This window comes from Tachysurus fulvidraco, chromosome 9, assembly GCF_022655615.1.
Source record: "Tachysurus fulvidraco isolate hzauxx_2018 chromosome 9, HZAU_PFXX_2.0, whole genome shotgun sequence".
NCBI lineage: Eukaryota > Metazoa > Chordata > Actinopteri > Siluriformes > Bagridae > Tachysurus > Tachysurus fulvidraco.
Window position 1 is genome coordinate 11,327,293 of NC_062526.1, and position 13,144 is coordinate 11,340,436.

The 13,144-nt window shown below is 37.2% G+C and overlaps 1 protein-coding gene across 3 annotated transcripts; it reads left to right on the plus strand.

Moving 5' to 3' along the window:
- Positions 1-1,397: 1,397 nt before the first annotated feature.
- mtx3 (metaxin 3) lies at positions 1,398-12,491 on the plus strand. Of its 3 annotated transcripts, XM_027138563.2 has the most exons (9): positions 1,398-1,514; positions 2,106-2,175; positions 3,693-3,769; positions 4,879-4,971; positions 5,137-5,319; positions 5,748-5,824; positions 7,202-7,359; positions 8,840-8,928; positions 10,412-12,491. In XM_027138563.2, the coding sequence occupies exons 1-9, from the start codon at positions 1,434-1,436 to the stop codon at positions 10,517-10,519; spliced, it is 936 nt and encodes a 311-aa protein (XP_026994364.1). In that variant the 5' UTR covers positions 1,398-1,433; the 3' UTR covers positions 10,520-12,491. The 3 variants fall into 3 exon arrangements, with proteins under 3 accessions (XP_026994364.1, XP_026994365.1, XP_026994363.2); XM_027138564.2 differs by lacking the exon at positions 8,840-8,928 and having other exon boundaries at positions 10,412-10,610; XM_027138562.2 differs by lacking the exons at positions 7,202-7,359; positions 8,840-8,928.
- The last annotated feature ends 653 nt before the right edge of the window (positions 12,492-13,144 follow it).

A 13,144-nucleotide genomic window follows, 5' to 3' on the forward strand; every position in this document is an offset into this window, starting at 1 on the left:
AGGTAAAAGTAGAGCCTAGCTCATAAAGTTTTTTTTATAGCAGTGAGCAAGCAAAGCTACAAAACACTGGCTTCAGAGCAATCCCCTACTGTGAGTCTTTTTTAATGGAACAGATGCTCATTACTTTGTGGTTACAAACAGATAAGTGTGGAGACTCACTGAGAGAAGTGGGATTTCTACTTAGCCCAAGAGAAAGAAATGTGTATACTTATAAATGTATTTGTAGATCTACATTACCTACATGTCCAAGTCTCCTATTGAAAAAAACTCCAATATAAAAAAAAAGACTCCAATATAAAAAAAGTAAAACAACAAAGAAAGAAAGATATTATTTGATGTTCTTTCAATTTGAACTGAATATTGTTTAATTCAAAACATCAAAACTGTGTGTGTGTGTGTGTGTGTGTGTGTGTGTGTGTGTGTGTGTGTGTGTGTGTGTGTGTGTGTGTGTGTGTGTGTGTGTGTGTGTGTGTGTGTGTGTGTGTGTGTGTGTGTGACCTTGGTTCTGGGATAAAGTAGAGCACTACCAGAGTTGTTTCCTTTGCATTAGTGTGCTTTGGAAAGCTGTGAAAAGGTCCCTGTTATGTGATGTTTGTCTTGTGTCCATTCTCATCATGAGAATTACTTGAACTCACTATAGAGCATATCTGGCAAACCTAGACAGTAAGCTCCCCTTTACCACTTCTCAAATTTATAAAAGTAGGTTCAGCATTCAGTTTGTTGTGTTTTTTGAATGATCCACCATTAGTTTCATTGTGGAAGCCTTATACCAGCTTGGCAGCACATTCTCTGATCATCAGAATGCTCTGATTGCAGATGAGTGTAGATGAGTGTAGACGAGAGTAACTCAATGAGAAAATGAAAAGCAGCTAATGAGAGTACATCAGAGTCTGTCTGTATATGAGGAAGCTGTAGTAACTCCAGACTGAACAACATGAGCAAGAAATAAGGATTATCGTGCCATGTGCCTAGAGTGTACAGAAGAAAATCCACTGTTAATAGCACTATGCAAATAAAATTAAACTGAATTCAATAAGCTACCTATACGGGTTGGGTTCAAGGATGACTTTTTTTACCTAAAAGTTTGAGTACACAGGATTACTCCAGGAAAAGGGGAAAGAGAAAGGAGGTCAATAGCCATAAATTAAAGTGAAAAAAATTAAAAGAATATAAAACAAAAAGATATGTATGAAAAAAGTACTGAAAATTGTCCATTGTGTAATGTAGGGATTCATTTAAGAAATGTTTAATTTTAAAGTATTTATCTGTGAATACTTCAATATATTGTTTAACACATATTGATTACTTTAACTTTAATATAATAATCTGTATAATTGAACTAACATTTCTGTAGAATATTTCATATCATTCTCTGAGGCAGAAAAAGGGGGCGGGGCTCCGCTTGTTGTCATTGGCGTTCCAGCCAAACAAACATGGCGGCACCCATGGAGCTGCTGTGCTGGGGAGGCGACTGGGACTTGCCGTCTGTACACACGGAATCTTTAATTGTGCTGGTAACTGACTTACTATCTATGAAATCTGACGTTTGTATTAGCGATAGAGCAGTTAGCGACAACCCAGTTTGGATTTTATTTTGGGAGATTTCAGCTAGATTGCTACTTAGCTAGCTGGATAGCTAACCTACAATAACAATCACCTTGTTATCATTCTTTCTGAACAGGTCTGTAATATCGACTCTTCAATGATATTTGTGTAAATAACTCAAAGACGGGCTTTTGACACCTTAGGTATTGTTTTGGGTCATTTTACCGAAGTTTTTACTAGGTCATGGTATAAATATAACCTTTTGTACAGCTTTTCTCTGATCAAGGTCAGATAATAATGGCTGGCTGAAGACTTGGTAGGTTTAAACTTTCATTTATTAGACTTATGAATATTAGTTTAGATTAATATTAGATTTCCTTGGCTTGTGTTTCTTGGCTTTGCTGTCTTGTGGGGAAGTAGAAATGCAGACAGACGTCCAGTTCTGTTTAAAAACAGTAATGTTTAGTAGTATTAGTCAGATTGGTGTTGACTAAATAGTGTCAGAACCTTACAGTGTACCTTTCATCTGACATTTCTCTGGTATCATTGTTGAACTCCAGGCATATGCAAAATTTGCTGGCGTCAACCTTACAGTCAAGCTAGTGGACTGGACATGGAGGACTATCACAGGTAACTGATTATTTATGCTTGGATGATGAGAGGAAAATTGTACTTTAAATTATGTTTCATTTTTTTGTCGGTTTGAAATATTTCTTATGTGCATTGTGCAATTCTGGTGCTAACTGGTTGTCTGCATTTTAGTCTAAGAGGTTACAACAGAGTTAAGCAGAAGAAAACCAGAATCATCACAAATCTCAAACATAGGTGATAATGCTCGGGTATTGCTGTCGTTTTTACAAACGAAAGAGAAAGTGCAGAGAGTTAATTTTTTATAGATATGGCAGTGAGGACAGGGCTCAATAGTCTAAACAATGACAGGTTGTTCTTGATATTTTTATTTTGAATTCAAAAGCCTTTATTTAAATCATTAAGGTTATGTTTTCATGTCGAAGATAAAATAGGACATGTTTGGATATTGTCTGATAGTCGATATAGTAGTTTTTTCTCTATAAATTAGTGTAAAACCTAAAAAAATAAAAACACACTCTGAACACATTCTCTGAAAATGCAGATAGGTTATGTATACATTTTAAATCTATCTGGGGTGAAGAGATTCTTTCCACCTTACTCTGAAGATATAGATTATGAACAGTTGCTGAGACACGGCGTGTCTAGTGAGTGATCACAGATAAAAGAAAGCACACAGTGAGGTGTTACACATGGTAATTGCTTGAACATTGAATATTTGGAAGCTGCATGTACAGATGAGGAAGTGAGAGAGTTGGACAGACTAAAAGAGTAAAGTGCTGCTGCATCGTTCTCTTCAGAGAAAGATAAAGTGAGAGCCACACTAGGTCACACTGGTGTAAACTCTGAAATAAGTACTACAAAACTAGTACTATAAAATAAATCTTGGTTGTGATGATCACATCAAGTTAATTATTAGCATTAATCTGAATGTGATTGAGGTTGGATTTGTCCATTCTTGGCAGCAATGCAGTCTAAGTGGTGATGTTGAAACATACTTTAAACACTCTCAGTCTGAATGTGTGTGCATGTATATTTTATGTAGCTGTGTTACCTGTCAGTAGGATTTCTATTTAGCACACTATTACAAGTCAATTGTGATTGTTTTGCAGTAGTAATATATTATGCATTGTATCATTTACACCATAATTTATTGTTGTTTGTACCTCCTTGTTCTTCCTGTTACCATCTTGCACATGTAACTATTCAGTCACTTGTAACTATTAATATCAGAGTATCTCATTTCATATTTTGCTCAACATATCAGCCATATTGTATAAAAGGGTATTCTTTCTCATTAATAATAATTGTTGCCATTACATTGCCTTTGTTTTCTGAAATTATGTACTTAAAGGTAGAGATTATATATTGTGTGCTGAAGATGTCCCATGTATTTTGTGTGTTTATCAAACTTTTTTCTTTTCTTTTCTTTCTTTCTTTCTTTCTTTCTTTCTTTCTTTCTTTCTTTCTTTCTTTCTTTTCTTTCTTTCTTTCTTTCTTTCTTTCTTTCTTTCTTTCTTTCTTTCTTTTTTTTCTTTTCTTTTCTTTTCTTTTGACAGCCACAGTTCCACAACTGCACCATGGGGGATCTTCAGTAACAGAACCTACACAGATTCTCAACTTTCTCAGGCAGAATGTAAGTTGAAGCAGAAACTGACATATTCGTAAACATCATTTTGTGTTGCTGTTTAAATTTGATTGTTTTTTTGTTGTTGTTTTTAATACAACTAATAATAATTGATCACAGTGGGTTTGGTCACATAATTAGCACAATGTGGCATATCACTTTCCACAGATTTTATTAATCAAATTTTATTTGGGGGGAAAATCTCCAGAAATGGGCAAAACAGCTGTAAAAAATAAACAAACAAACAAACCATTGTGTGTGGATTAAAACAATTTGCACACATGTGAAAGTGATTGAAACAGCACTTGCTTAGAACAGAAACATTTGCTTCCAGTTTGTGTTGAAGAGATGTTGTTGGAAATGGAAAACTGCCTGCTATCACTTTGTCCTTCTATTCAGTGCATTTATTTGATTAGCAGGTTTAAAAACTTTTTTTTTTTTACACTAGTACACCGTTTTTCCTTTCCACCATCATTTTCAATCAGTATAAACAAATGAATTATTTTATTTCAGCTGATTTTAAATGAGTCAGGACTCCGTTGGCTGTCAGCATGACGTGTTAGTTACACCGGATTTTATTGGGTGAAGATAACACCTTCACACTTTAAATTATTAGGATCAAGCACTTTGGGCATCTCAGAGAGCAGAAATAGAAACATTTGAGTTTTATTTGGAAACTTTCTATGAATATATTGCCCCAGTAGACTTGGGCCATATTCTAAAGTCCTCAGTCTCTACTTTTATAAGAACCACTAAACACTACTGTGGAGTGATATGAAAAAGAAATTCAACTGGAAATGGGCACAAGAAAACAAATACAAATTTCTTTGGCTTCTGGTAAAAAAAGCTAATATAGAAATTGTGATAAAGAGCTAGACAGAAATCTGGATGTGGACAGTGGTAAGGAAAACCTTGTTTATCTTCTACTTATTGTCTAATATATATATAGAAGTTAAATAGCACTAAATTTGCTGCAATGATGTGAGTATATTGTGTATAAAAGTCCTGGGATAAACACAGGACAGTGTGTAGGATCATGTTTTTCGGCCACTGATACGTTGTGAATAACATATTCAGAAGAACGTATTAACACTAAGTATTCTTTATGCACCGAACAGAGATTCAATGCAGATTATGAGCTGTCTGCTAAGCAGGGAGCTGACACCATGGCCTACATTGCTCTCCTGGAGGAGAAACTGAAGCCAGCTTTGGTCAGTTCAGTTATCTGAAACAATTTGACCAACCTAACTTTATTCTGTTGTATTTAGACTTTATTGTGTGTGTGTGTGTGTGTGTGTGTGTGTGTGTGTGTGTGTGTGTGTGTGTGTGTGTGTGTGTGTGTGTGTGTGTGTGTGTGTGTGTGTGTTTGTTTACAGCTCCATACATTTTGGGTGGACGCTGAGAACTACGCCAACCTGACAAGGCCTTGGTTTGCTTCTCACTCTCCGTTTCCTCTCAACTTCATTGTACCAAGCCGCCAGGCCAGTGTGGCTCTGTCCAGGATTCTCCTGACCAAAGCGGAAGCTCCACTACATTCAGTCGCAGAGGTGGAAGGAAAGGTAGAATTTATTAAAAACACTGTCGAGTTTCCATTTCGATAATGATTGATAACCATATTAATATGATTGTAAAATCACAGCTTAAAAAGTCCCTTAATGAATTAGCAAAAGAGACAAAAAATGTGCAAACGGCTCCGTTCTAAACGTATTCTGTTAAACGAGTGACATTAAGTTTTGATGGCTGGCTGCTGTTAACTGGTCTCCCGAGCTGTCTGCGCTCTGTCTGCGGTTTTTAGGAAGCAGATGGAAAATAGTTTATAACCATTAGCTACTGCTGCAGTGAGCTCAAAGCTCCCAAATTTTTTGCATGTTTAAAAACTTGCCAGCTTCATATGACTGTAGAGCACATTCTGATACAAGTCCAGCAGTCTGTGTATTTCCTCGGTCTGTGTATGTCTGGTTTGTCAGTGATGTCATTTTATATGCAGATCTACAGTGAAGCCAAGGAGTGTCTGAATTTGCTCTCTCACAGATTGGGGTCCTCACACTTCTTCTTCGGAAACACGTAAGTTCAGTTCCGAGCCAGTATTTAAATGCAGCTCCAGCTGTGACAGAGTTTTTGTAATCTGTGCGAGATTCTATAGAAATAACTTTACATTAACTTCACTTCTCTTTTATTATTTTTTTGTTATTTGTTTTTTTTTCTGTGACTGAAATGTCCATTAATATATGCTTATTGAGTACTTTATTAGGAAGACTATAGTCATATAGGCTAGGGTATGTCTTTGCTCTGAAAACAGCCTCAAGTCTTGGTGGCCTGGATTCCACAAGATGTTGGAAACTTTCCTTTTTGAGATTCTGGTCCATGTTGACATGTTAATTACATCCTACAGATTGTTCAGGTGCACTTTCAGCAGTGGATCTCTTTCTGCCACATCCCATAGGTGATTTATTAGATTTAGAGCTGGTGACTGAGGCTACTGAGGAAGACTGAGCTCACTGTTATACTTATTAATCCAGTCTGTGACGACTATGTGACGGTGCATTATCATGCTGAAAGTAGCTATTAGAAGGTGGTAAATTGTTGCCATGAAAGGATGCACATGCTCAGCAACAATACTCTTTTTGGGCTTAGGACATTCCCATTGAGGTGATGATTGATTTTGATTAAAGCCCAAAGTGTGTCAAAAAGACGTTTCCTGGACTGTGACACAAGACAGATCAGGTCTATGGATTCAAGCTGCTGGCACCAAATTTCTGACCCTTACCACCTGTGTTCCTCAGCAGAAATCAAGACTCATTAGAACAGGCTAAGTTTTTCCAAGTTTGGGTGAACCTGTGCCCGCTGCAGCCTCAGCGGTCTGTGTTATGTGGTACCACTACAACCAGATGTGCTATTCTGCTGTCGTGGCTCATCTGCCTCGAGGTTTGATGCGTTGTGCATCCTGAGATGCTTTTTTGCTCACCACAATTGTACAGAGTTGTTACTCTATGTCACTCTAGCCATTTCTCACATCAACAAGGTGTGTCCATTTGTAGAACAGCCAATTACTGGATTTTTTTTTGTTTTTCTTTTCTTTTGCTTTTCTGAGTCTAGAGACTGTTGTTTGTATTATCCCAGGATATCAGCATTAATAGAAATACTCAAACCAGCCCATTTGGCTCACACAATCATGCCACAGTCAAAATCATTGCAATCACATTCTTCTGGTTAATATGTAGAAGCTGCAGGTCTACGTCTCCATGATTTTATGCCTTGCACTGCTGCCACATGATTGACTGATTTGATAATTGCATGCATGTACAGGTGTTCCTAATAAAGTGTTTGTGAGTTTAACGTATTGTTTTACATCTTACTGTGACTTGTGCAGTCAGTGGTAACTACTGAAATAAGAAGAACATGCTGTTCTGGCACATAACTCTTGTGTTTTATGTGCTGTAGGCCTACAAGTCTGGATGCCTTTGTTTTTGGCTACCTTGCACCGCTCCATAAAGCCAGTTTACCCAGTGTTCAGCTCCAGCAGCACCTAAAACAGCTTCACAATCTCTGCCAGTTCTGCACTAACATCATCAAAAACTACTTTTCTGAAGCTGCCTCTGGTAAGACAACAAACTGTGGTTTAGTGCTGGTACTTTTACACTTTATGCAGACAGGCATACAGTCAGTTTGATCAACACTCGACCAGATTTTGTGAAAAGCTTTACTTATTAAATGTTGAGTCTCTGCAGTGATTTGAATCGTTTGAATTCAATTAAACGATTCATTCAGATTTGTTCACTGATTCACTTTGCCGTCTAAAAGCAGCCAGGTCGAGTAATGTAACTATAGCTAATAATTCCTGCTAGCTAATTTGACGCTCTGATTAAATGAGGATGAGAATTCACTGAACACACAGAGTCAGAGAACAAGAGAAGGAAGTCAATAATTCATGTCCGTTATGTAAGCCATCAGCAGGAATGAGTCACCGCATAGCAGAGACTGATACAGCATCATGTGGTAGCTCAGTGGTTAAAGTGTTGGACTACAGGTCGGAAGGTTGTGAGTTTGAATCCCAGGGCCACCAAGCTGCCACTTCTGGGCCACTGAGCAAGGCCCCAAACCCTCAATTGCTCAGCTGTATAAATGAGATAAATGTAAGTCGCTTTGGATAAGAGCGTCTGCCAAATCCCGTAAATGTAAATTAAAATAAGGGACTTCTAAGTTACTAAGTTATTGCCCATTGGTCATTAAATCATGAGTCAGACCTGATTTATTCCACTGGCATCCATAGATGACAAGGGAACAAAATTGCTGTGTCTGAGCTCATGTATGTGAGCGAGGGCAGATAGCACTTTCCCCCCAAGCGTGTGACACTGACCTGTCATGTAGCCTGAACAGAAGTTCAGTGAGATGTTTGGCTGACTTCGTGTGTCTCAATGGAAGCTCCAGTTTTTCACCCTCATTGGCTGGCATCTGTTATTATAGGGAGGGCTGACTGGTGGGTGGGAAATGACAAAAACGAATCATCTGCAAACAAATAATATCTTTAAAACAGTAGCTTTTGGGCATAAAAATCCAATCACCATTTGTTTTCTAATAATTTATAGTTCTAACAATAAGACATTAACTTTAATAAAGTAAATTGGTCAAATAGTGAACTAGTAGAAGTACAAAAGAAGTTATAGTGTAGTTCAGAAGCATAATGACTAAAAAAAAACTTGTGATCTTATAAACATAAAAACAAATCTTATGTTTTGGACTCTTGTCTTCTGGAAGATATCTGTGTTCATTGGGAAAAGAAAATAAATAAAGAAAAGAAATTTTGCTCAATCTCAACCATCAAAAAAACCACAAAGATCATCAGCTTTGCACAAATCACTCTCTTCATTCCATAAATCACTGACTTCTAATCATTTACTTCATTTTAACACTGATCAGTATTATATGTGGCTTAGCGAAGTGCACCGGTCTGAGGTATTTATGTAACATGCTGTTGTCTCTGTTTAGGAATTCTTTGTACTAACATTTCTTCCATGTGTATAAAGCGTATACACTCTGTTACTCTTTCGTCTTCTCTTCCCATGTCCTTCCTCTTGCTAGGCTCTCCTCCCACTAGCCAGGACGCAGTTGATGCAAACCTCCAGAAACTGACGCAGCTTGTTAACAAAGAATCCAACCTTATTGAAAAGGTCTTGCTTTTAATCCTGCTTGCACTTTTCTAAGATTTCGAGTTTCTACTTACTGTCCGTACACCACTGTGTGTGTATATGTGTGTGTATATGCGTGTGTGTATATGTGTATGTGTGTGTATATGTGTATGTGTGTATATGTGTATGTTTGTATATGTGTATGTTTGTATATGTGTATGTTTGTATATGCGTGTGCGTGTTAAAGCTGTCGCAATGATAGGTCACTCTATTTAGAATACTTACATTTTCAAGGGCAAAAAAATCCGCAATCTATAATATTTAAGAGCCCATGATTAGTCACCTATAAGTAAAAGTTTGCAAATAATTAGTGACATTGATAAATAATACAGTGCATTTCCATCAGACATTTATCAGAATTGCTGGTATTCTATAGTTCTGTTCCACATTATAGTTGATCACATGGGTTCATGTAATACCCTATGTAGTCAAGATGGTGGAGGTTTCCTGCTTTACTTAAGATTTTATGATGCAGCTAAATATCAGCAAAAACAGTATGGTTTGAATAATAGAAAAAAAAAATCAGAAACTAAACACTAATTGAATGCACATTGAAAAGAAACTTAGCAAATCTAAATATCACGACTGTAAAAACCTTCATAACTTTAATCGCTTTTATACAATGCAAACACATTATATGTATGTTTGGCATCTCAGACAGAAATGATTTGATTCTAGGATTTTGTAATAAAATGCATTTTAATGCTAAATCTTTTCCAGATTTAACAAAAAATACTCATTTTAAATTATTTTGATGCCCTAGTGCACAGTTGTCAGTTTATTTGCAACCCGTATTGGTTTGTACATTTGTCAGTAGCTTGACCTTACATCTGTCCCACCTTTTCACCCATCTAAGAAATAAGTAAAGGAAGCACTATTGAGCAGATCTTGTTCGTAGGAGCTCATCAGCACAGCAGTTTATGGGACCCTTATATGAACATCTCACTTTCAGGCAATGTTACTGCCAACAGTGGGATCAATACTCGCTGGGCTCCAAACACTGAGCACTAATGAAGTGTTTGAATGTTAGAGGTGCATGGTGTCTAACAGACATCATGGCAACAGAAGGGACATAGTTCATTATTTGACACCTTTTACAGAAGGTGACATATTGCGGTGCTGAAATACCAGACAGTATGCTGCGAGTTCAAATCCCAGGTTGTTCAGTTATATAACCCTCAGTTGCTCAGTTGTATAAAAAAATGAGATAAAATATAAGTCACTCTGGATGAGCGTGTCTGCCAAATGCTATAACTATAATGTAAACATAATGAAGTATCATCATGGCAGCAGAAGGGACATTATTATTTAATTTTTGTTACACTTCATTAAATGAACAGTGAATGTGTTAAGTGTACTAATAAAGTGGCAACTGGATGTACACACACCTGAACTACTCAGACATGACTGTTTGAACATCGCCATGCTTGTCTTGCTGTAACTGATGGCTTTGTGTGTTCTACAGATGGATGATAATCTGCGCAGTAGCCCTCAACACAGACCCAGCCGACCCCATAAAACTGAAGCCAAATCTTCATCTCTGGCAACTGATAGGAACTTATCCCCTGCCTGATAATCTCACCCACACAACACAGTGGTATCGTTCCTTACCTTTTTATTTATGCGTATATTATCCAAGAGATAATAAAATGGGCATGACTGCAGGAGGAGTCACAAGTTTTCTCACACACAGTATATTTACTTCGATCAGCCATAACATTAAAACCACCTGCCAACTTTTGCCCTTGTGCCACCAAACAGCTCTGAGTCATCGAGGAATGGACTACACAAGACCTCTGAATGTTTGTTGTGGTATCTGGCCCCAAGTTTGCAGCAGATCTTAACTAAGATAAGTCCTGTAAGTTGTGAGGTGGGGCCCCTATGGATCAGACTAGTTTGTCAGATTGAGATCTGGGACATTTGAAGGCCGTTTGAAGGCCATATTAACACCTTGAACTCTTTGTCATGTTCCTCCAACCATTAGCCTTTGTATCCATGATCCTGTCACCGGTCCAGTGGTTGTCCTTCTTTAGACTACTTTTGGTAGGTACTAACCCCTGCATATCAAGTACACCTCACAAGACCACGTTAACCCATTCGTCTATCTCAGATCAATCAAAAGCCACTCAGATCCATACACTTGCCCATTTTTCCTATTTCCAACACGTCACCTTTAAAAACTGACCATTCATTTGCTGACAGGTGCTCTTTAATGAGACAACAAATAAACTAATTCTTCACTTCACCTCTCAGTGCGTTTAATGTTATGGCTGATCAGTGTTTCTTGAACAAACGTTTTTTGTTTTTTTTTGTGGTCAAACAAATGTGGCCGTTATTGAAAGCTCTGTTTTTCATGTCTCATACGGATTTATATTATTTTCATAATCTACAAGATTGTATTTACATATCAAACAGTATAAAAAAAATATGCTTATCCAAATACTAAAGACAGCAATTAAATATTCATAGACTGTTGCCATTCTGAACGACCTTCACCATAGGGAAATTATATTTTATAACATTCACTGTGTACACACACAACACGCGCACAATCTCTATCTGCATCTCTCTCCATTAGCAGTGTGTAAAAATAGAGATTCTTTTGGAGCTGTTAGTTCGTGCTGAACCTAAATCATGCTTCATTTTGTTGAACATCTCGATTGTGTTTTCGTTTTCAATTGTGGCGGTCGATATATATATTAAGGTTTGGCTTAAACAGCTTGCACCACATCGTTCAGTTAATCAACAAGTCAGTGTGTGACAGTCGGAAGTCATCAGTCAACACCAAGCTCAGTAGTATAACTCATTATACCATCTTCATTCAGGTTAATGTATCGTTCTGCTTGGTCTCCTGAACATGTAAAAATATATGGATCATTCTGGGGATTATTTTTATCCATAACACTGTTTCTGTTTTCCGTACATGTGCCTTTCCTTCTGTATCCAAATGTAATTTCCTGACTATGAACATGCTTAACCTTAAATGAAAATAATTTCACATTGTAAGCATGCCAGAAGTGCTCAGGAGATGCGATACACACGTTATCGGATCCTAATAATATTTAGCTGCACTCACCTCACCACATACATGCCAGTGGCTTCAGTTTTTCCTTTTTTCACAATGTTAGCACTTTAAATGCCTTTGTATGCTCATGTACTATACAAGTCTGCTAATTCATTGCTGATTAATGAAATGGCGTGTCTTGAATTCCTTTAGTTCTGATGTATTTTAAAGCATCTCAGCTTCATCGGTTATGAAAAGATTTGTCAGGGGAATGTCAGGTGTTCAAACACAAAAATGTAATAAAATAGTTTATAGTATTTTGCTGCTGTTCAGGGCAGCACTGAAATGTCAGTAATTGAAACTGCATTGTCTGGAGAACAAAATCCTTTTCTTTCACAGTGCTTTTCTTTGTGAACCATTTTTTTCTATTATTTATACAAATGTCATGAACTTCATTTCCATCCTGTGCTGTTCTAATGGGCTGTCCAGCTCAAAAAGGACAGGAACCAGCATCACTGTCAGTAATAAACTATCCGTGGCATTTCCAGTCCTATTTTTTCCGACCCCGGTATTTTCACGTCTTAGTTCTTTACCAGAATTGAGGCGAGAGCATTAAGGACAGGTACAAAAAGACAGTCAGAACAATCACTAACTGATTCTGGGAAACTAAACTGCATCCTTACGTTTACAGAGGCAGTGAATATTTGTATATTTAACAAACTAGTAAGTCTAGTGAAAGTATAAACAGTTCTAAGGAAAAAACAACAAGAAGACCTGCTCTTTGGAAGTACTGAGATGATTACTGTTAGGAATTTCTTTGTCTACTCTAAAAGCCTGGCAGTGTTTTGGAAATGCAGGACAAACTGTTTTTCACTGTAAAACAGATGTCTAATCTTTCCTTTCATTAGAATTTTCTTCTTTTAAACAATGTATAACTGTGGTAGCAGCCTTCAAAAAACACATTTCGTACATTTCTGGGGCTTGCGTAACGGCATTCAAAAAGAACAGCAAGAAGAAGTGAAGTAGCGTGTGTGGATTTATTCTGTTGAGCTTCAGTTGCACATTTTATGAGAGACTATCATTGAGTAAATCCAACTGTGCTTTAAATTCAAATAACTCTTTAAGCCAGTAAACAGCTCTCTAAGCTGCGAACTCAAATTTCTGCTCACATATATGACTTATGAGCTTATATTA

Excerpts from the sequence above, each read along its gene's own strand:
- mtx3 (XM_027138562.2), top strand. The coding sequence starts at position 1,434 with ATGGCGGCACCCATGGAGCTGCTGTGCTGGGGAGGCGACTGGGACTTG. Across the intron at positions 1,515-2,105 it reads CGGAATCTTTAATTGTGCTG|GCATATGCAAAATTTGCTGG; the intron begins GTAACTGACTTA and ends GTTGAACTCCAG. Across the intron at positions 3,770-4,878 it reads TCAACTTTCTCAGGCAGAAT|AGATTCAATGCAGATTATGA; the intron begins GTAAGTTGAAGC and ends TGCACCGAACAG.